The sequence below is a fragment of the Alternaria postmessia genome (genome assembly GCF_024291825.1).
Source record: "Alternaria postmessia strain BMP 2775 chromosome Unknown scaffold_42, whole genome shotgun sequence".
NCBI classification, from domain to species: Eukaryota; Fungi; Ascomycota; class Dothideomycetes; order Pleosporales; family Pleosporaceae; genus Alternaria; species Alternaria postmessia.
The window spans coordinates 83,822-106,230 of NW_026260115.1; the positions used below are offsets into that span (position 1 = coordinate 83,822).

At 51.7% G+C, this 22,409-nt stretch overlaps 8 protein-coding genes across 8 annotated transcripts; 5 read left to right on the forward strand and 3 right to left on the reverse strand.

Annotated features, from left to right (window-relative positions):
• Nucleotides 1–1,543: 1,543 nt before the first annotated feature.
• Nucleotides 1,544–4,757, forward strand: J4E82_006837 (uncharacterized protein; the record flags this gene model as incomplete). The annotated part of the gene is made up of 7 exons (XM_051733088.1): nt 1,544–1,604; nt 1,773–1,945; nt 1,993–2,118; nt 2,165–2,296; nt 2,343–2,909; nt 2,957–3,143; nt 3,193–4,757. 7 exons carry the CDS (start codon nt 1,544–1,546, stop codon nt 4,755–4,757), a joined length of 2,811 nt encoding a protein of 936 aa, XP_051587125.1.
• Nucleotides 4,758–5,522: 765 nt separating this feature from the next.
• Nucleotides 5,523–6,414, forward strand: J4E82_006838 (uncharacterized protein; the record flags this gene model as incomplete). The annotated part of the gene is made up of 2 exons (XM_051733089.1): nt 5,523–5,762; nt 5,851–6,414. The coding sequence occupies 2 exons, from the start codon at nt 5,523–5,525 to the stop codon at nt 6,412–6,414; spliced, it is 804 nt and encodes a 267-aa protein (XP_051587126.1).
• A 1,941-nt stretch (nt 6,415–8,355) lies between these two features.
• Nucleotides 8,356–10,618, forward strand: J4E82_006839 (uncharacterized protein; the record flags this gene model as incomplete). Its single annotated transcript, XM_051733090.1, has 4 exons — nt 8,356–8,359; nt 8,417–8,577; nt 8,713–9,969; nt 10,022–10,618. The coding sequence occupies 4 exons, from the start codon at nt 8,356–8,358 to the stop codon at nt 10,616–10,618; spliced, it is 2,019 nt and encodes a 672-aa protein (XP_051587127.1).
• A 2,161-nt stretch (nt 10,619–12,779) lies between these two features.
• J4E82_006840 (uncharacterized protein) lies at nt 12,780–14,105 on the forward strand (the record flags this gene model as incomplete). The annotated part of the gene is made up of 1 exon (XM_051733091.1): nt 12,780–14,105. One exon carries the CDS (start codon nt 12,780–12,782, stop codon nt 14,103–14,105), a length of 1,326 nt encoding a protein of 441 aa, XP_051587128.1.
• A 755-nt stretch (nt 14,106–14,860) lies between these two features.
• Nucleotides 14,861–16,063, forward strand: J4E82_006841 (uncharacterized protein; the record flags this gene model as incomplete). Its single annotated transcript, XM_051733092.1, has 1 exon — nt 14,861–16,063. The coding sequence occupies one exon, from the start codon at nt 14,861–14,863 to the stop codon at nt 16,061–16,063; it is 1,203 nt and encodes a 400-aa protein (XP_051587129.1).
• A 1,134-nt stretch (nt 16,064–17,197) lies between these two features.
• On the reverse strand, nt 17,198–18,409 carry J4E82_006842 (uncharacterized protein; the record flags this gene model as incomplete). The annotated part of the gene is made up of 1 exon (XM_051733093.1): nt 17,198–18,409. One exon carries the CDS (start codon nt 18,407–18,409, stop codon nt 17,198–17,200), a length of 1,212 nt encoding a protein of 403 aa, XP_051587130.1.
• A 292-nt stretch (nt 18,410–18,701) lies between these two features.
• J4E82_006843 (uncharacterized protein) lies at nt 18,702–20,300 on the reverse strand (the record flags this gene model as incomplete). Its single annotated transcript, XM_051733094.1, has 2 exons — nt 18,702–19,661; nt 19,707–20,300. The coding sequence occupies 2 exons, from the start codon at nt 20,298–20,300 to the stop codon at nt 18,702–18,704; spliced, it is 1,554 nt and encodes a 517-aa protein (XP_051587131.1).
• Nucleotides 20,301–20,678: 378 nt separating this feature from the next.
• J4E82_006844 (uncharacterized protein) lies at nt 20,679–22,106 on the reverse strand (the record flags this gene model as incomplete). The annotated part of the gene is made up of 1 exon (XM_051733095.1): nt 20,679–22,106. The coding sequence occupies one exon, from the start codon at nt 22,104–22,106 to the stop codon at nt 20,679–20,681; it is 1,428 nt and encodes a 475-aa protein (XP_051587132.1).
• Nucleotides 22,107–22,409: the final 303 nt, after the last annotated feature.

Here is a 22,409-nt window from a genome sequence, read left to right on the forward strand (position 1 = left end):
CAACCAGTACACTCCTGGTATAGTTGAAGCGCGTGTCGCCATGTAACTGGAGGCGCTTCCATGGCGCCGGCTATGCGGGCAGCGAGACGCTGCCTCTTAGAGCACCCGGCTTTGCATGTCATTGGTGCGGATCACATTCATGCTTTATTACTGCAGCCATCGTGAACGTGTCGCTGCTGAGTGGACAACTAATTTGCTGCAGCCTCAGTTCTCACGCGTGCTGATGCAACGATGCATGCCATCTGGCAGCGGTAACCCGAGTATTGCTGCCCAAATCTCATTCTGATGTGTCTAGAATCGAGATTGTCAATCATTGTCCAGTTGGCATGATCGACCCTAGGAACAGGCTTCAGCTGGGAATGTTACCCTTACCGCGCGAGCCGTGGCTGTGTGTGCTGTGGCGAGTGCCTGTGGCGGTGCGCCTCAGCGTGGGGGAGGTGATCGAGACTCGAAAAGCCCGCCAACATCAAGCTGAAGTTGCTCAAGATGGCATCTTGGTTGGACAAACATCACGCAAAGCCGCGTCATTTTCGGTTGTCGGAGGTTTAGCAGCCTCGACTGCATCGCCTTCGGTGTGGCTATAGTCTGGGTTTCCAGCGTCATCCACGCTCCTTTTTCTCTACCCACTTTTCCCACGTTTTCCACGCGGACAGTAAGGTACGCCCTGGTGAGGGATTTCGACGACTAGTTAGGGGCAGTCGATCCAGGCAACTGTTGAGTTCTGAATTACACATCGCTGCTCGCCGATTTCCCTTTCTCCTATCCAATCCCCGGCCGCGCTTCGCAATTTTCAAGTTGGCAGCGAGAGTGTTCCAGAATGCACACCGACGATCTTGTCTCAAAGTCTTCTACCTGCATGCGATACGAGCCTTCCACTCCCGCCCCCTAATATGCAAGTTCCCGTGAGGCTGTCCTAAGTCTCCTTAGCCTAGGCGTAGAGCGATTCGACGCCATGCAGACAGCGTCATGTGAATGAGTAGCTTCAACGTCGCAAGTCGCTCTTTGTAGCGCGACCACGTCTTCGGGTCCACGAACGGTCAACTTGGACTCTTGATTCAATGCTCGCGGACTGGAGTAGCGACTGCATGATTGACAGCGCGGTGCCAAGGGTAGGATAGGTGCATACACCGACTGTGCAGTCACTGCACGCTGGTGCACACACATATGTTGGCATCCTTATGCGCTTGCTGTGACTTACTGTACTGCTGCAACAATCGAGAAAAAGAAAGCAGCTATGATAACCCCCATCTCAGCTTACTGTAAGACATACTCACCCTCAGAAATGGCGTCATTGCAGCGACATCGCTCGCCATGTAGAAGCGGTGAGCTTGTTACTATGTGCGAGCACCAAGGCTCGAGCTCGCCTGAGAGATCATGGAGCGACGACGAGACGTCCTCGAACTCTACACTGAACGATGTAGACGAGGCCGATGAACGGCTTTCTCTTTCGCACACGGTAAACCACGATCCAACTTGTCTCTCGTCTTCTGTGTTGTTTCCTTTTCATCTCATCGCAGGCTGCAGCTCAGCAGAACGAAGGACCATGTGCAACTTGTCTGGAACGCTTACATCACAGGAAGACAGGCGTGTCGTAGAAGTCAAAGGTACGTCGAGTTGGGCGATGCACCTGGCCCCGCAGCCGGCGCCATTTGGGTGACTGGACCCTGATTCTTCCGTCATCGCTCGCTCCCACACCAAATCGCGAAAGCCTCACACGCGACCATGCAGACACACCAAATACACAACGCGAGCCAGGCTGACCATGCCAACAGCAGCGCCTCCGCAGTATGATAGCATCATGGAGACGCGGGGTGCAGACAGACCTGCCCCCGATGCGAACCCAACGCCTGCGCTCTCGCATCGTATGAAGCACGACAAATCGATCCTCGCGTTGGCAGTATCGTCACAGTACATCTTCGCCGGTACTCAGGGAGGAGAGATCCTAGTACGTGTCTAAGCGAGCTCTCGAGGCTCTAGACTTATGACGTGCAGGTGTACAGCCTCGATACCTACGACCGACGCAGCGTCATACATGCGCACAAGGGCAGCGTGCTCGGCTTGTGCTTGTCGCATGACCGCAAGTGGCTGTTCTCGAGCGCAGCCGATCCAATCGTCAATGTAAGAGCGTCTGGAGCGCTGGACATGGTATGTGCTAAGTCAGCAGGTCTGGTGCACGTCGACGTTCAGACACCTATACGCTCTCTGGTCACCATATGACATTGGAGACATCTTCTGCGTCGCATACTCATCCCACCATCGCACTGTTTACCTAGGAGCCCAGAACACAAGCATACAAGTATGAGACAAGCCTGACGGAAAGGCGCATGCGCTGACAATGGCAGTGGTACGATCTGAAAGAGAAAGACACTCGACCGGCTCCGAGTCTTTCTTCACATCCTGCCGAACGGAAGAATAAGTTCTTCGACTCTCTTGGACCTGGCGGCGCGCAGACCCCAAAACCTAGCGGGGCGGACACACGGCCACGGGACGCAGTGGGCGGACAGGAACTACAAATTGACAGCCATGATATTTGCCAATTCGCCCACTATGGATACGTGCACTGCATGCTCTTGGGAACGGGGATACTACCAGAGGCGCCATCTGAAGAGGTTCTGGTTTCTGGTGGAGGAGACGGACGTATCTTGCTATGGCGGATAGACCCTGCGCAGCGTGGTGCTATAACAAGCATCTACACACTGGAAGATGGGAGAGAAGAAGGTGAATCTATACTCTCCCTCGCCCGAGAAGGTTCCTTCCTGTACAGTGGACGCTTCGACGGCGAGGTCAACGTATGGGACCTGGAGACCCGACAACTAGTGAGAAGTCTGAAAGCGACTACTGGCGACGTGCATACTTTGACGCTGGGTGCCGGTGTTCTCTACGCTGGTGGTAAAACAGGTGTCATGCAGGTGGGTGTTTGCGGCCACTTTGTCAGGGATATGACTAATATTGATAGAAATTCAACGAGCACTACGAAAGCATCACGTCCTTCAAAGCACACGACGGCTTGATTCTCGCTTCCGCTTTTACCCGCTACAATGACAAACCCACTCTCGTTACGGGCGGCAACGATAATACAGTGGTTATCTGGGAAGTCAGAGATTGTGCGGAACCCAATGCCGTCTCACGCAGAAGTAACAATGGTGTGTACACGTTCGAAACTTTGATTAGCCCAACTAATGCGTAGTGCAGATCTCATGGTGGAGTCCCTGAGCCAGTTCGTTTCTTTTCGGACCGTATCATCGCTGCCCAAATATCGCGCTGACTGCCGTAGAGGGGCGTCTTACTTGCGCTCCGTTTTCCACAATTTTGGCGCTGTGACCGAGATGATCAATACAAGCGAGTACAACCCAATTGTATTTGCCAAGTTTCGCGGTAATCCGGCTACAGCGGCCTCGCGTAAGAAGATTCTGTTTTATGGGCACTACGATGTTATCCCTGCAGAAAACGAGCACCGCAAGTGGAAACACGACCCCTTCGCGCTGACTGGAGAAGGAGGCTACTTGTATGGTCGGGGCGCTTCTGACAACAAAGGACCGATCATGGCTGCCATCTACGCGGCCCATGAGCTCGCCAATGAGCAGAGCTTGGACTCCGACATCATCTTTCTGATTGAAGGTGAGGAGGAAAGTGGCTCTCGCGGGTTCGAGAAGGCTGTGCAATCCAGGAAGGATCTCATTGGTGATGTTGATTGGATCCTGCTGGCTAACAGCTACTGGCTCGACGATCACGTACCGTGCCTGACATACGGACTTCGAGGAGTCATACACGCCACCGTGCAGATTGAAAGTAAGCATCCCGACTTGCACAGTGGTGTGGATGGAAGTGCTCTGCTGGACGAGCCCCTCAAAGATCTTGTCATGCTGCTTTCGCGATTGACTGCGCGTCATGGCAAAGTCCAAATACCAGGCTTCTATGATCCCATTCTGCCATTAACAGACGATGAGAAAGAGCTGTACACAGAGATCACCAGGACGCTACTACGCAGTAACCCAGACCTTGGCGATGCTGAAGAACTAGCACAGTCACTGATGCGGAGATGGCGAGAAGCTTCGCTCACCATTCATCGCTTCCAAACTTCTGGTCCTGATAACTCGACTATTATTCCGCGTCTTGCCAAGGCCGCACTCTCCATACGGCTGGTGCCAAATCAAGAAGCAGGCAACGTAGCAGAGAGTCTGAAGTCCTTTTTGCAATCAGAGTTCGAAGAGCTAGATTCCAAAAACCAACTCAAGGTAACAATAGATCACCAAGCTGAGCCGTGGCTTGGTGATTTCAACAACGAGATTTTCCAGACGCTTGAGCGCGCCATTATGTCAGTATGGGGTCCAACACTCGGACAGAGGCGAGAGAGTATATCTACAGTCAAGTCACCAGACTATTTCTCGCCACTGTCGCAAGCGAATGCTGAACTTCCAACGCCTGCTACTAAAGACAAACCTGCGCCTGCGACATCGAATACTCTGGCAAACTCATCAGACCCAGCTCTCTCAGGACCTGTTCTGTCGTCTGGCACTTCGACACCTGACAACGCTCGGGGCGAAGGAGTGTCTCGTAAGCCTCTCTATATTCGGGAGGGTGGCTCTATTCCCAGTATCAGGTTCCTGGAGAAGGAATTCAACGCTCCAGCCGCGCATCTACCGTGCGGCCAGGCAAGTGATAGCGCGCATCTGGACAATGAGCGTCTAAGGCTGGTGAATCTGTATAACAGCAAGAAGATCTTCAAGGAGGTGTTTCGAGAGCTTCCGAAGAAATGAGAGCCCAGACTTCAATGTGTAGTAGAAGAGCAGGAGGTTATCTCGAGGCTTGAATGCTGGTGTCTGGCCTGGTATCTTGTGTAAATATATGTGCTGTCTGATGAGTACACAATGATTGTGTCTCTTGATGGGCGTGTTGCACGTGTGACATATGAAGCACATGTGCATACCCTTCCCTCATATCTCCTTTGCGACACCTTAATTATCAATCAGTACTTTCTGTTGAACCAATCACGGCATATCAGACCCTTGACCCACATCCTCGGCTTACCCCAATCGCATACCCCGCTGCCGCTATCCACTAGCCAGATCATTCGGAACTTGTGTTTTTGTACATCACTACTTACGGAACATACGCCGTTAAAATCAACAGGTTTCAACAAACGAGAAGTTGGTCAGTGCCAAAGAAAGTGAAGCTTAGGGATAAGGCAGGCTTACGCACGACAGTACCCGGCCGCGGACCCATAGCCGGTGGTACCGTCGTACGGTTGAGCATTTGACGAGCTGTGAATCATATGTGAGTTAGAAATTTGCATCTGGTCTCAAGACATTTGACTAGAAGATCGTTGGTGAAACCTTTTTTTTTGTCCCAGGAGTTGCGTCTTCTGGCGTCTGTTTGTTACCTTTCATATTGCCACGAACAGTATCATCAACAACCATATCGATACCGGTTACCCCGATAACCCGTCGAGCCTTCAGCGCGAAGAAACGGCCGTCCGTCGTCTCAGTCCCCCAACCTGGAAACAACAAACATACCGTACCAAAATGGGCGTCTTCTACGAAACCATTCCCAATAGTCTAGTGCCATGGATCAAAGAACAGCAAATGCTCTGGGTGGGCTCAGCGCCGTTGTCAGGCGAAGGCCACATAAACATCTCACCTAAAGGAGGTCAGAACTTTGGCATCCTAGATGAGCGGACATTCTGGTATATGGATCTTACAGGGAGTGGGGTGGAGACACACGCGCATCTTCACGAACCAGGAAATGGGAGGATCTGCGTCATGGTAAGTCATCTCCACCCCCGAGACTGATTTAGCGCCATGCGAGATAAGCTGGGAATACTAGAGACTTGTATTGACAGTCCCCCCACAGTTTATGGCCTTTACTGGTCCCCCCAAGATCGTCCGCATATGGGGCACCGGGCGCCCTCTCGAAAACGGCACGGCAGAGTACTCAGCCTTTGTCTCAGACCACAAAGTTGAAACTATACCGGGTTCTCGTAGCATCATCATAGTTGATGTGCACCAATGCGGCACAAGTTGCGGCTTCTCAGTCCCGTACTACGACTTTGTTGGCCACCGCGACATTTTGAACGAGCATTTTAGGAAGAAGGAAGAAAAGGCCAAGAAAGGAGATGAGAAGGAGAGCATAGACTACTACTGGGCGTGGAAGAGTCAGTTGAGTATTGATGGGCTGCCGGGTATGAGACGGGGGTATGAGTATGCGCAGAAACACGGAGTTAAGCCGTTGAAGAAGATGGTGGGGCCGTATGCGCCGGGAGCGGAGAAGGGGGTGAGGGGAAGCAGCAACGGAGTGGATCCGATGTATTTATTTGTAGTGTTGCTGCTAGGAATAGTTATCGGTGGGGCGACGGCGTTGAGTGTTGTTACGCCCGAGAGGTTGAGGGCATTGCAAGAGAAGGGAATGGTTGTATGAGATATTCTGACTGTCTAGAATGACGTTTACTGATTTAAGGGTCTGGCCTGGTCAATTAGCCTGTGAATTTGCTCGCGAAAAACTGGAGTAGCGTGTCTCTGGCTTGAGTGATTAACACCATCGATACAGCGACGTAACGATGGTCGTAGCCCATGTGCTCATTGGCATGTGCCTGGGCTGATCATGTCTATCGATGTACTTGGCGTTACGTGTGAATTACCAACTGTCATTAGGCGTTCCGTGTGCTGTAGGACGGTGCATGTTATACGAAGGACCGGTGCTGGTGGCGGAGATTGTCGAGTTTGAGAACAGATGGGGAGACATGCAGCGGGGTCAGATGGGGCGGGATTGGGCGGTAGCTACCACAGCGTTGGGAAGGTGCGAACTTCTGTTACCTCACTACGGCCTTGGCCATACTCAGTGCTTTGACATGCGCCCGTACTACCCGAGCTGACGGTGAACGGCCGTGGTCAGTAAATGGGCTTTCTGCTATTGTAAGGCGTCCCACTGTAGTCGTTATACGGTGCTGACCATTTTGCGGTTAGACCCGCCTCTACGCCAGGTTGGAGGGCCGTGGAAATAGCATGAGAGGCCTCGACAACTCAACGTAAAGGTGATGCAAGATGATATACAACATGGTTCCGCGGGCTTGTCAGGGACAAGCATACCCAGGCGGCGTCGCACGGTGAGAGCGATGGCAGACAAGCTTTGGACCAACACAACAAGATGCAGCTGCGGTTCAGCCGTGCATATGGACGGACTAGGCGTTTCAATAAACCCCAGCCGTAAACGTGTAGAGTAGCTGCTCACGTGCGGCATCGCGCCTGCCGAGGCAGTGGACGCCTTCATCAAGCTTAATGTAAGCGAAATGCCGATCCTGGATTCCGCCAATCCTCGTCTTCCGCCCTATCAACCTCATCACCGTCGTGACGCTCATATTGCGAAAAAGGACCGCGCATCTGACCATGGCCATCGAGGATAAGCGCGACAGCGCCAGACCGCGCCGCATGGCTGTCACACACCACAGCGACCGTATCTCGAAGGAAGGGTTGGGTAAGCCCTGTCATGCCACCGAGGCTGGGCACGAAGCCTCAACCGCTGCCACGGCGTCTTCTTGCCCGTTGGCCGAGGCTTGTCTGACTTGTCGGTCGCTTGGGTTTCGTGATGCCGGTAGCCGGTGTCGTGATGTCGCAGTCCCCTGAGCACGCAATCACCGTGGACAAAAATACGATCAAGGTCCGTCGCCCAGGTCTTGGGCGACGCAGAGAACATTCGGAGACCCGCCTCAAGGAGGGGCCCTGGGAGGGATGGCCGTCGCAGGAACGAATCGTAGCGTCCGGAAAAGGTCTTGGCTCCATGGCGCGATTGGCTAGGGCCCTGTCCGTATCCTAAGCTTCCAGCCTTTATCTTGACTGTCTGCAGGCGGCCCCACAGCATGGTTGTTGGTGTGAACGTCTCGGTCTGGCCTGCATGCTCCCTCGACGTCTCTCGCGATGTCTCTCTCGAATCACTCGCTGCAATCGTCTTCTAGAACACGCATGTCGACGCTATTACCCGCAAATAACCGCGTTTGCGGGCGAAAAGAGCAAGGGCACTGATACCGCCATGGGAGATCAATGGCTGGGTCCCTAGTAGGGCAAATTGTCGTTGGAGGCGCTACAATAGTGCGCCTGGGCATTCCTTGGGGGTGGTCGCGGGGTAGTGATAGTCGACCGTTTTAGGCAGGAGGTTAGTCGATGAAATGCGACCTGGGCGCCACAGCGAATTGTTATCTTGGTACAGGCAAGCTCTGCTTGTGTCGCTGCTTGCCAGTGGTGGTTAGCAACTTGGCGAGGCTTGAGTAGTCCAGGACGCCTCGGCGGTGCGGTGCGAAAAGAGCATCGTGCAGCACCTATCGCGCACGCCCCGAATGCCCTTCTGGGGACAACAGCCGCGGTGGCGATGCGTTTGCTGATGGGACGACTATCGTGAAGGAGTCGATACGGTGCCTATCCCTGTGCAGGTGTGCGCGCCTTCCTTATCGGGCCTGAAGCTGTAGAGCACGACGCTGGACCCGTGATTCGCGTGCTCAAATTAAATGCACCACCACCCACTCTGTTTTGCTCGCCAGGGTCTCTCTTCTCCTCACCGCATCCCATAAATCATCTCTCGGCTGCTGTGTCAGTGAGTCAACCACGGTCCACCTCTGTCAATCCATACAGGTGAACGTACGCCCACCATGCCTATCAGTGACGCTGCTGAAGTCGTAAGTGATAATGCATTCAAACAGCAATCTATCCTTGCTAACACCGCCCGCAGCAAGCTGTCGGCTTGGACCCCGCTCTCATTGACGCTTCTGGCGACCCCACGCGCAAGCACCCCGAGCTTCACACTACTGCTGCGCCAGCCTTCCTCCACTCCGAGGGCAAGGCCACGCTTCAGGACAGCTACGTCGACGAGGCTGATGACTTCCCCACTGAGGAAGAGCTTGCCACGCTTCGTCGTGTGCCCGCCAGGATCCCATGGAAGATCTTCACTATTGCTTTCGTCGAGCTTGTTGAGCGCATGAGTTACTACGGAACCGTTGCTGTGTACTCCAACTTCATCGCCAAGCCCCTCACCACACCCACCGGAGCCTCTAGCGACCCTGGTGGTGAAGAGTCGCCCGGTGCTCTCAACATGGGCAAGCAGGTCGCCTTCTCTCTAACTACCTTCAACGCCTTCTGGGTCTACGTCTGCCCCCTCTTCGGAGCCTGGATTGCCGACACCTATCTCGGTCGCTTCAAGACTATTCTGTACTCAGTCTTGGTTGCTGAAATTGGTCACTTGATCCTAGTCGCCTCAGCTGCTCCATCAGTCATCAAAAACTCAAACACCTCCCTCGGTGTCTTCATTCTTGGACTCATCATCATGGGTCTCGGAACTGGAACTTTCAAGCCCAACATTGCCCCTCTTATCGCCGAGCAGGTTCCCCAGGAGAAGATGCGTGTTGAGACTCGCGGCACTGAGCGTGTCATTGTCGACCCCGCCGTCACTGTCACTCGTATTTACAACTGGTTCTACTTCTTCATCAACATCGGTGCTCTTGTTGGTCAAATCAGCATGGTTTACGCTGAGCGATATGTTGGTTTCTGGCTCGCCTACCTGATCCCCACCGTCATGTTCATCGTTGCCCTCCCCGTACTTGTCTTCTGCAAGAAATTCTACATCCTCCGTCCCCCGAGCGGTAACGTCATGGGCCCAGCTTTCAAGCTTCTTTTCAAGGCTCTTGGACGTGGAATGAGCATCAACCCTGTCAGGACATACAAGAACTGGAACGATGGTAACATGTGGACCGCTGTCAAGCCTTCCGTTCTCGGTAGCGCTGCGCCAAAGTGGTACAACTTCGATGACGCCTGGGTTGATGAAGTTGCCCGTGGTTTCGCCGCCTGCTCTGTCTTCTTCTGGGTCCCTATCTTCTGGCTTGCATACCGTCAGATGGACTCTAACTTGACCCAAATGTGCGCAACCATGCACCTCGGTGGTGTTCCCAACGACATTCTCTCCAACCTCGACCCCATCGCCATTATCATTATTGTGAGTGCTGCTGGAAACAAAGCTCTAGGAAACTTTGACTAATCGTTTTTAGGTGCCTATCATGGACTCTCTCGTCTACCCCATGCTTCGCAAGCGTGGTATCCGCTTCACACCCATCAAGAAGATCACTGCTGGTTTCATCCTCGGAGCCTTCGCCATGGTCTGGGCTGCGGTTCTCCAACACTACATCTACAAGACCTCCGGTTACTACCAGACTCACGACCCTGACTACAAGACTGACATTTCCGTCTGGGCTGTCACTGGTGTCTATGTTCTGATTGCCATTTCCGAAATCTTCGCTTCCGTCACTACCCTCGAGTACGCTTTCACCAAGGCGCCCAAGAACATGAGGTCGCTCGTCCAGTCTGTGCAGCTCTTCACCACTGCCTTCTCCGCTGCCCTTGCCCAGGCTTTCACTCCTCTTACCGCTGACCCCCACATCGTCTGGAACTACGGCAGTGTGGCCATCATCTCTTTCGTCACCGGTATCGCCTTCCACTTCGCCTACCGCACCATGGACAAGCAGGAAGACGCGCTCAACCTGCTGCCCACTGGTCACCTTGGTACGGAGGAACAGGCTGCTGATGTCGAGAGGCGCCAGAGCATCAACCAGGAAAGGCGTGCTAGCCTTACTCAAGAGAAGATCTAAGCGGCTGATGTCCAGACGCTTGATGTATGATGTTGTGATTCGATTAACGAATCACTGTTGAACGATATACCCCTCGAACTTAGTTATTGCGTATGTAAGGCTACGTGATCACAGGTGCCGCTCGCTGGACGCGTCGGCTGCTGGGTTATGGCTAGCTTACCTACTTTAATGCCAAACATTCACTTCAGATTAACTGTTCCACTGCTTTATTGTGATCTTCAATAAATTAAACAGAAATAAACTTACACCGCATATTCGTTTTAGCATTGGTAAATGATTCGGTGTTGTCGCAATCTGCTAGGTTCTGGCGTCATTGGCCCGGCCCCACAGGCGCTGCTGACGCGGGTCCTGGCGCGTCGCGATAACGCCAGCCCCCTCTTGTAAACCCTACATCAGCCTCTTTCAAACTCTTGATGCTACAGCACCCGATATCACTGTGTGATCTCCGTTCGAGCACTGCAAACATATACAAACTGGTCGCGTCACTCGAAATGCCGACGGATCAATCGCTAACCGCATGTAAGAAAGCTGCCGCACATTTAGAAGTGTAAAGGTTCTTAGAAACGAGTACCTTGTTATTGAAGTTAAAAGTCTCCGACTTTCCTTTGTTCGACTTACCGCGCGAGTTTCGTGACACAATCTATGAATACTCGATTGACGTAAGATTAGTATTTCTGCATGGTTCAGTGGGACCCCGGCAAGTGGATACGCGACCCAGATACTCCTCGGAGTCTGGTTTGCCTGGTCCTGATGCACAACCAGGTATGTATAGAGTTATTATGATCGGGCCAATTTTGATTATTCCCAAGATCTTATCCAGGAAGATACCGATGGGTCTGAACAGTCTAGTACCAGCAATAAGCACTTGAACATTCCAGGATGGCTCGAGGAAGACAGGAGCGATCCTAATTTGAGAGTTGGGGCTTTTTGAGAGCAAAACCGCCGCTGTGCTGAGTTTCGGTATTATGGTTTTGACGCCGCTTCTCGCTGTATCCAAGGCGATGAGTCAAGATGTGAACGAAGCACTCGAACTTGGAACTGAAGCCGTCAAGAGGGCCTGGACACCAATCGTCTCAGAACCTATAACGAACCTTCACGTCATCCAATTCCCAACCGTGGCTTTTGCTGATTTGTGGTCTAGACACTGTCTTTTTCTGTTACTAAGCGAAGGGTCGTGATATAGAGACAGATTTCAGGATGAGACGAGTAATACTGGAAGAAGTGAGTTTGATGAAGACAGCGAGATGGAAGGATCCGAAGAAGACAACGAAATGGGGCATTCTAATCAAGACAACGCGATGGAAGAGTACAATACCGACGGGTTCGTAGACAACGGGGACATGGCCAGCGACGATAACATCGATGTTTACAGGGAAACAGAACGTGATGAACAGCTCTGGGCAGAAGACCGCTCTGGATGTGACGAGGATATTGAAAGTCGCAGAGAGGGGCCAGGATGCCTGTTTCTTCTACCTCAACCAAGAAACGATTAGGGAAAACTTTTTCGGAGCACCCCAGATGCTATTCGGCGCACCCTAAAAGATTAGATAAGATAAAAGGAACTTACCTAGGTAGACAAGATAGAAGGTCTCTAAGCCACCAAGATATAGCTACGATGTAGTCAGAGTAACCGAAGTTATCGACACCTTTAGACATTATTGCCTGATTAGGCAAGCTCTTAGTAAAGGATTGCTTCTATCTAATCCTTTTTAGGGGACGTGAATACTCTGAAAGGTTCTGGTTGGAGGATTGCTCTTATCACATAATTTGGGGGGTGATATTTCTGGGTATCTGGTCGCTTCTATCTGATCTTTTGGGGTGTCCTGAGAAGGGTTTCAGCGTATAAACTCTCGGATTGGTGTTAGGTTGGTCCATCCTGCTAAGCTAGGTATCCTACGATTCGCGGTTCAAATATGTATCCATGGTACCGATTATTCTTCGCTTCCAAGCATTCGTTCTACGTGGTTTCCTTCGAATATATATTTCGTCCTCAATCCTCCCTCTCTTCAAAATCTTATTCCACAAACACATACAAATTCTGCTACAGTAGCGAGAAAACATCGACATCATGGCCCTTACGATGATCCAACAGTCGTCCCGATTCGAATCGAACCAGCATTACAACACCATCAACCATTCACATCACCTCTGCCCACCTACAATGTCGGCTTCTGCTTCTTTTAGAGACTTCCCCCCTCTCCCCTCCCTCTGTCGCATCGATTCTGGCGCTTCAATCTCAACTTCTATCTGGCCACCAAAACTTCACGACATACATCAAACATCATATTTGGAGGGTAAGAACGACGTCCCGTCCATGTCTCAGCAAATTTCCCCAAAGAGGCTGGAGTCTCACATTGAAACCCAGTTGTACCAAGGTCTCACCCAGTCAGCCATCCTTCAACACTGGATGAAACGTCCAGGAAGTGAGATCCCTCTTGGCAGTGCTGCAGCAGTCGCAGCACTTCAAGACGCTGTTATTGTGTCTCTCGATGCCGAATGGTACGAGCATGACGACAACTTCATCACAGAACTCGGCGCCTCCGTTTTGGATCCACGTTTTATCTCACAGCCCATTTCGTCCTCGGCGTGGGATATCCTCTCGAGCATGGAAAATCACCACGTCCGCATCAAACCGCATGCCCACCTTATCAACAAAGACCTCTGCAAAGGATACCCAGAGGCCTTCCAGTTTGGCTGGACAACTTTCGTCCACGTCGATGAAGCAAGGGCTATGCTTCACGACATCTTCACCCGTCGGGACGAATTTGGCAACCTCCGTCCAGTCATATTCGTAGGCCACGCCATCGACAATGATTACGAGATCATCAAATCTCGTTTCGGCCTCGATCTTCAACAACTCGGCACTATTGTCGCTACAATCGACACGCAGGTTCTCGCTGTCGAGCACGGACTGATCGAACCATCCCGCAAGATGCGCCTCTCAAACCTGCTTGCCAAATACAACATCGAGGAACCGTATCTTCACAATGCAGGCAACGACATTGTATGCACGATGATCGCTGCATTCCTCATGGTTTGTTCTTCCCCTGAGAACAAGCTTCTTACTAACAAGCTCTGCTACGCGGACCTCAAAACACGACTAAGAGCAGCTGGGGAAACTGCCGTATACGATCGCCGATGTTACGGTTCTACAAGATTCTGCGAGAAGTGCGATTCACAACATCACACGGCCTCGTTTTGTGGCGTGCGAGTCTTCAGCTGTGAGCATTGTATGAAGGATCCGCTCACGAAAGATGCGGCACTTACGCATAGGTCTGATAAATGCTTGAGGATAGTCAAAGAGGCGGCACTACTGAGGTCACAGAGTAGTACTGGTTATAGGGCTGGTGGTTCTAAACGCTCGAGTAGTCTGCCTTCCAATTGGAAGCCGCCATGTGATCACTGCATCGCAAGTACGGATCCAAGGCGATATAACGATAAAAACGCGTACTCGCACAGTACTGGGGAGTGTTTCTGGTTACAGTAGAAAACAAATTAAAACATCAAAACTTTAGCATGTTCCACGTTCTATGAAGGCATCCCTTTGCACGTATCTGCCAAAGGCTAAGATACCATGACATCTTTCATTCCCGTGATCATTTGCTTCATGACACTCTTACGAGTTTGTGTGCGTTATCTGATCAAGGTTTGATCCGCCCCATCCACCGATACTGCGACGATGCAGGGAAGACTGATATCGCCTAAATGCATCTGCTGCCTGAGTCGCTTGTATTCGCAAGATGCTCGTTTCGTTCCAGAACCTCTTCTCGCATATGGAGTAGGCAAATTATGGGGACTGTGAGTGGCTTATCATCGATTGTTGGGCATCGCTGTACCATAGTTGAACTAGATGTACCGAAGAACAACGAACCACTCACGGCTTTCTCAATCTAAACGAGCATCACGCGAAAGACGGGTTGTCAAATGAGATAAACTACGAATAGGTAATCGGCGGTTTTGTTCGGTACGACATGCAACACACTGTTCGTCGCTTCGCGAACGTGTTTAATCTTACCTTTTCTTGACCCATTCGCATTCCATCAAATTATTATATATTCTATCCTATCCCGATCAACTTTTCCACACAATTTCACTCTCGCTCTCGCAACGAATCTGCATTCTGAACCTCGTCCATCCCAACCTCGGTCGCACTACCGGCTGGTACACCCCCAAATACCTCCACACAGTTCTTCACGTACCAGGCCTCTTCTCAAAGGCAGAAAAGACTAGCATATTCTCAGCATGTCTATCCTTCAAATGCCTACCGAGCTCGTCGAGGCCGTCGCACAATACCTGTGCGACCCAGATCTCCTCGAATTCCGTTCGACTTGCAGATTTGCTGACTCGAACACTTCGCGCGCTGTGGGTCGTCGCTTCTTCTCCACGTTGAATACTACTCTGATCAGTTCCGATATCGATCGTCTAGAAACGATTTCCCAAAGTGGCCGGTTAGCCAGATATGTTAAGACAATCCAAATCAAAGACGACGGGGCGAATATCAGAGAGCATCTTCTTCGCACCACTCCGCCTCCAGAAGAGGCAATACCGAAAGGATGGAAACTTCGTGAACAAAAAATCCGGAAGATGAGAAGAGAATGTCGCAGTTGGCCCCGCGAAAAGCCTGCGACCCTGGACTCAGACATGATAGCCGTTAGCAAGATACAGACCATACTCCAGAAGAATCGATTTCTGTTAGATGCTCTGATCATCCGAGGCGTCTACGAAAGCTTTGGTGCAGATAAAGAAGCTACCATCGCACTCGCTCTAGAGACTGTCTCAACTGCAAACCTTGGAATTACTTCGCTTCGGGTCGAGACTATGACAATGTGGGTCACAAAGGTAACATTCCGTTTCGACCAGAGAAACCAGAACCAGAAAGCGGGTTTCAGCATACTTCGAGAGGCGCATGTGGAGATGGAAAATGGTCCCGCGTCGATTTACCTGCTGAATCAGCTCCTTTACCACGCACCAGTGTTGGGAGATCTAACACTAGAGGGTCTTGACGCAAGAGGGAGATGCGCAATGGTTCCATTCGATACATACGTAAAGCGAGGAGTACCTTTGGTGAAGCTCAAGAGACTACGCCTGGCAAGATCGAGTTTTCCAGCAGGTTTTATCCAAGAGATTCTTTGCAACTCCAGACACACTCTGCAAGAGATAGAATTAGTAACTGTCCGTTTGGACTATGCCACTGGGTTGGCGTGGAAGAAGCTCCTGTTATACATTGGAAAAGACTTTCCTGCTTTGAGTCATTTTAAACTCTCGACTCTTAAACATATGGGTCGAACGTTACTAGACTCTTCGGATATACCCGAGATGCTTGAGGCAACGTGTGAGGGGGAACTTGGAGTCTATAGCCTGTACCATGGGCATGTCGAGTTCCGAGGGTCCAATGCTTCTCATGCTCTCCAGATTGTAGCATCCCATCTGAAGACATCAGGATAAGCAATAGCATAATAGAACAATCGAGGGGAAAGTGTCGCAATGTCATTCTCTCTTGTCGCTTTCGCCCGTTACGTCGAAGGACATGATACCTCAATGAAGTCCCAGACTATTCCTCCAGAATCCCATTTAACAATCTTTACTTTTTGTTCCGCACCGTTCTCTGTCTCTTGTGTTTGTACCCCCAAAGGAAGGAGTTCCTCTTTAACCAGCACCAACAGAACATATCCACCTTCTGGTCGTTTTCGCGGACAAATGTATTCCCAATCCTTATGGTGGTCTACAAGACAGCGAAGATATCCATGTTGGTCGTAGCCTAGAAACCTAGCAGAAGCTGGGTCTCGAAAACCTAGCCATCCCTTCTTCTCAACGCACCGCCATCTGAATGTGCCGAGACCTCCTGGTTTGTCTAGTACGATTTTGCCGTCCAGGAATGTGATGACTTGTCCGTTCTCGTGAGATCGAATTATAAAGGTACGGCCGGGCCATGGAGCAGAAGACTGTGAAGCTTCGCATCTTTGAATGTCCTTCGTTGTGTTGTCTGAGGTTACCGATGGCGTGCAAATGGTCGGAGCTTCGGACTCACTAACCGGAACGACATATGTGGGTTGTTCTTGCTCCATAATGAATTCGGCTCAGTGGCCACTTGCGTGGAGGGGGGATCTGAAGAGGATACTGCACTGAATGCTGCTTATCCGTGCGGATGATGCGTGATCGTGGTGGATGGTGAACGCAGTTAGATCGTCTCTTTATAGAGCCGCGATTGGAGAAACCAGGTGTCTTATGAGATTCGCCGAGTAGAGCTTCTTAATGAAATTATTGATTTTATGATATCCAGGGCAGCTCAATCATGTCTGCAAGTCCTCAGGTTGGAGAGGACGCGGTGCGCAATGCTGCGGGGTGTTGATGTTCGTGGGGCGGGTCCGAGCGGGAGCCGCCACAGCGATACCTGCATGTGATGTGAGTTGGTAAGATGAACAACACTTGTCGCTTAAGCAGAATCCACAACTTGACGCCTGCTATAGCATGTGGAGTACGCGTCAAGTTTGCTGCGTATAAACTTGAGACGTCATTCCTGATTACTCATCGGTACAGTAGAGTATTGACACATTCAATGCAGGTTTATCTACCAGATATCTACTTACTCGCCATAACCTCTTCCATCCACGGATACACCGTACTATTCGCCTCAGGATATCCCATATGCAACCTCTGCTGCATAAACCGCATCTCCTTGGGACTTCCATACTCAGCTAGCAGCATACTATCCTCAATCGGCATACACCCATCCAGCACCCCATTCACGAGCAACAACCTACAACTCTTCATCCCCTGGGCCACAACGGCCACACCCTCGCCTTTCCCAGAGACGAGCGAGAACTCATCCTGGCATTTCTCCTTCATCTCTTCGAAAGAAGAATACCCGTATTTTTGCGTGTAAGCTTGTTCGAGGCCGAAAGGGTATTCGTGCTTGTCGATTTGCTCAAGCCACTCGCGGCCAATGTAGTGATGTGTTCCTGCGCCATGGCCTACGCTACCGATGAGTTGGCTGCGGTGCGTGTGCGCGAGGCGAATAGCGTAGTAGCCACCGGCTGAGAGGCCCCATGCGATGACTTTCTTCTCGTCGAGATATGATTTCTCTTTGATAAAGTCTAGAATGCTGGTGAAGAACCGGTCTGGGGAGAGAGGGTCACGCTTGTTGGCTGGACAGTCGACGGTGGTGCCGGGAATGTCGCAGATCACTGTCGCCCAACCGCGGGCGAGATGTTCCTGTGTGCGCTCGGTGTTGTCTGGGCGGTGGCCGTCGAGGCCTGTAATCAGTAGGACGGTTGGGAATGGGCCGTCTCCTGTAGGTTTGCGGATGTACATTGGAATTTTGTCGCCATCACCGTTGGAGGCATGCTTATGTGATACTACGACTTCCTCTAGTGGGATATCCCATAGCTGTGCGCCGCGGAAGTAGACCTCTTTCTGCTCCTCAAAGACCTTCTTCTTGAGCTCGGTGCCGATGTATGGAAATCTCGCCAATCTGTACACAGCGTTCGCGTTCAGGTACAGCTTTTTTGCTGCCTCTTTGTCTTTGCCTTCCGTCTCTTGAGCCTCCTTTGCTAGGCGTTGCGCTGTTGGCAAGAAAGCATTCGTGTATGCATCGTCATACGGATCATTGATATTGTTGTCGATGAGATGCTTGAAAATGGGTTCAAAGTCTTCAAACTTTCCATCGTGGAACGGGTAAACGCCTTTGGTGCATGGGAACTTCCAACGTTGTTCCCACAATTTCTGGATGCTGCCGCGATGTCCGTAGTCCTTTGTGAAGAGGTCGCCAAGAATCCAGTTTCCGTTAGGCATAATGTGAATATGGATATATCGCTCGAAGAACAAGATGCAACAAGATTCTCAAAGCAGGCTGTCAAGTCTATGCATGCTGTCGTCGCGCATTCGTGCTTGGTATATACCACCCATTTCGGGATCGGCGGGGCCGGCTCGCCGTTTCAAACCCGTCCGGACGGGCCCCCGCAAAATGAATTACAGCTCCTTCGTACCTGAACGTTGAGCTTGCGATGAGGCTGAGACAAATCCGGCTAAATGGTGCGGCAGAGCCACAGAACCCTGAATTCTTGTACATGGATATGCATAACTCTCAGGGAAGCTCTTCTACTTCTTCGTCCTCTGCTTTGCGCTTGACGTACTCTCTGAGAACATGCACTAGTCTCATCCTACCCTCTCTCCTCTCAAAAACTTGTGCATGGTCTACGGTCGGCCACCATATCGTCTCTAAACCATGGCCTCTCCACTCGGAGTCCTTCCATGCTCGATCCTCACCCTTGAGGTCGGCGCTATTTAGGTATTTGCCGATTGTCTCAGTATCGACTATAAGGTCCCTACCACCGAGGCTGACAGTGACATCTCGGTCTTTAAGGTCTTCCTTCCACAGGATGTTTTGTGCCCAGAAAAATTGACGGGCTAGCGTTTGCGCAACCATCATGTCGGTCGAAGCGAAGTAATAGAGCTGATGCTCGTTCGCACCTTTTGGTCGACGTGCTGTGAAGTTGTATGCTACATCAGGCAGATGTAGTAGGAATGTAACAGGGTCGACAAAGACCATCGGTCCGATCTTCGCAGCGGTGATGGGGTCCCGGAGGAGGTGGGTGGAGATGACAGAACCGTAAGAGTGACTGGCCAGGACGACTTTGTCGAAAGCATGTCGTTCTAGGATGATATTAATCTGCCGGCAGATGTTGTCCTTGTCAGGAATCGGCCCAGTTATACGGAAGCTGACAGGCATGATTTCCACCGCAATAATTCCGACTTGACCGTCTTCTGCCGCAAGCGGATCGTGCTTGTTGATCTCGTTCAAGAACTCGACGTATGGGTGCAGGCCGATGCCAATACCATGTACGAAGAGAATCGGCAGTCGTGTTTTCGAGGTATGTGGTCGGTACCAGTAGCTCATGTCTGGTGCAGAGGAGATGCTGCGCGTGGTGAGACTGGCGAGCCGCGGTGGGAAGATGGCCAGCGAGGAGCGGAGCTGGGTGCGGAATAGTATGAAGCCATAGTAGCGCAGACGAACGGCAGTGAGCGTATCGACAAGCATTACAATCTATCGCTGTCAGCGTATATAACCTGAGTAGACCATCAAACATACCATGTACCACAGAAAGGGCCGATGCGCCATATTGACCTGGTCGGTCGTCAACCGAAGGCTCTTTGCGCTACCCCATCCAGGCTCCAGCTTCCTCCCAAGCATCGTCTCTATGCCGTCCGCATACTCATTCAGCTCGTCGTCCTCAGCATTGGCCTCCTCTGGGTGTGCCTGTCGCCGCTTCCTTCGCTCCTCGTCGCTTTCAGAGCCGCGGTTCAGTAAAGCCCACGCATAGAACTCGCGCACATTCTCACGTCGTATCTCGCCCGGCCGCGCGCCCAGGAACCATCGGCTGATATAATATTCCGGGTGCGGTATCTTATCCCAGCATCGCCAGAACAGTTCCTTCCTCTCCTCTTTCTCGAGCGGTTGTGGGTGTTGTGCAGAGGCTTGGAGCGCGCGCTTGCGGGGTAGGTAGACGAGCAACCAAAAGGCAGTTTCTATTATGCTCCACGTGAGCAAAAAACGTCGAAAGGCCGAATGTGGGGGTTCTGCGATGCTGAAAGAAACCCAGAAGATGCTAAAAGGCGTGATTGCGCGAAAGCCTAGGATGCACGTCCTGATGAGCAGGTACTTGGGGATTGTGTTTTCGATCATGGCGGTGGTGTGCTATGATCGCAGGTATTACGAAGTCAACCGCATTCTCTCGCAAGGCACCGCAGTCGTGTTGTCGTTATCATGGTGGGAGTTGTTGACGGCTACACGGCAGGGTTGCGGCTTACAGCGGCCACCGATGACGCGGTTGCATGCGACATCGCCTTAGTCAGCCGCACATCACCTCTTTCGCAAGCAACACCGTATCCGGCATGATATACTTCCAGTTTATATTGTTTGCATCTATCCTAGACCCAGGGTATCTTCAACAAGACGTTCTTAGCCACCGTCTGAACACCGATAACGCCATGACACCGTCCAGTCTAAACAAGACATCTGCAAACTAGCACTCTAAACCATCTGTAGACCTTCTTGCTACGCTCAATGAGAAGCCCATGTGAGGTAACCTTGTCCACCCTGTTGGAAATGGGATCCGCCTCGACCTCGACCCCACGAGACATTTTCGTACCCACCCTGACCACGTCCCCCAAAGCCCCTGGAAGGGTTTCCTCCAGGGCTAGGTGGGACGTATCCGGGTCCGCCAGGAGGACCATCATGTGACAGAGTGTAGTGCTGCGTACCTCCAAAGTGCGACACGAGACCAGATGGAGGATGAAAGCCACCACGTGCCATGAACCGAGCCCGGGAGTTGGACATCCCACGAGAAAGGTCCCTGGGCTTTGGTTTCTTGAGAGCTCGAGCCACAGCATCTTTTGCTCGCCGCACCTTAGCCTTTTCGTTGGCAATGCACATGCAATGAAGGGTGACGTGTTCGTCACCAGGCTTGATGTAGCACCCGTTCTCTTCACATTCGTCGCAATGAAGGTCAGTTGCCGTGCAATCCGCCTTCATATGGCCAGCTGTGCCGCACTTCCAACAGTACTTATCGACACCTCCGAGGCTTTCGTCGAATGTAGCCACGCTATGGTACTCGAGATCGCCGGCAACCTCCAGCATGCTCTTACGGCATCCTCTCTTACATGGGTCTCCGCCGAGCGCGATTTGGAAGGCACACATTACCGTGCGACCCGCGTCATTCGCGGCGGTGTGGGAATCACTGTGTTCAAATGCAAGCTCTTCTACGAGGCGCCTGAGGCCGATCTGCTCGTTTCGAGGCATCATCCAGTAACCTTTGTCGCGCGTCATGATTTGAGTATCAATGTAGCGGACGACTGTGCCGATCGGGTCCATGTCGAAAGCAATCGCCTTGGACTTGAGGTTGTTCTTGTCGTGTCCAACGTCATGACCGAGGACTACGATGGGGTAGTTACCCTTTAGGCCTTTAGGGTCCTTGATAGGTTGGACAAAGAGGTTGGCAAGGATCTGACGAGCTTCAGCGAAGGTAACAAATTGGCCTTTGCCAAACCGGTTTCCATCGACCCCGCGTGAGTCTGGATTCTGATTGGGGAGGTGACACGTCTCGATCGTGCGGAAGAGATAGAAGCGGATTTGCTCCATAAGATGCTCACCGTGGTCACCAAAGTCTTTCGTCGCCACGATGGGTAGAACATCTTGACGCGCGAAAGTCGCAATACCGACCTCGGTGGTCTCATCGGTGTTGGTCGACCAGTGTTCGCAGTCCAGACAGACGATGTTGATATGGTCTGCGAGGTCATCGGCGATGTCAGGGATGTTCTTGACTCGTGGCCCTCCGATGCAATGCAGCCATACTTCTAGGTCGGTGGCTTTCTCGAAGCAGCTTTCTAGTGCGATAATGGCGGGATCTCGCGTATCTGGTATAGTGGGTATGGTGGATGCGGAAGGCGTAGCAACGACAGGAATAGGTGTGTCTTGAGCGCTGGTGGACATGACTATGTTGCTTTAAAGAGATGGTAGATGCGTATAGAGTGGTTCTCGGTGGGTATTCGGTTGCGACAGGTGCAATCAACTATAGCGTGTGGTGTCTATTATAAACTGGCGGTGTCAATTCGGCGGTGTCTCTTGGGGTGAGGTCGAAGTCGTCGATTGATATCGCGGTAAACAGAAGGAGTGGGTTGAGAGACAGGCAGTGGGTATGACTGTGGGTGCTCATGAGAAAGATGACCAGGTGTTTTATGGATGATGAACAGTGAACGTGCGTAATCATGTGCCTCCATCAACCCTGCCAGGCAA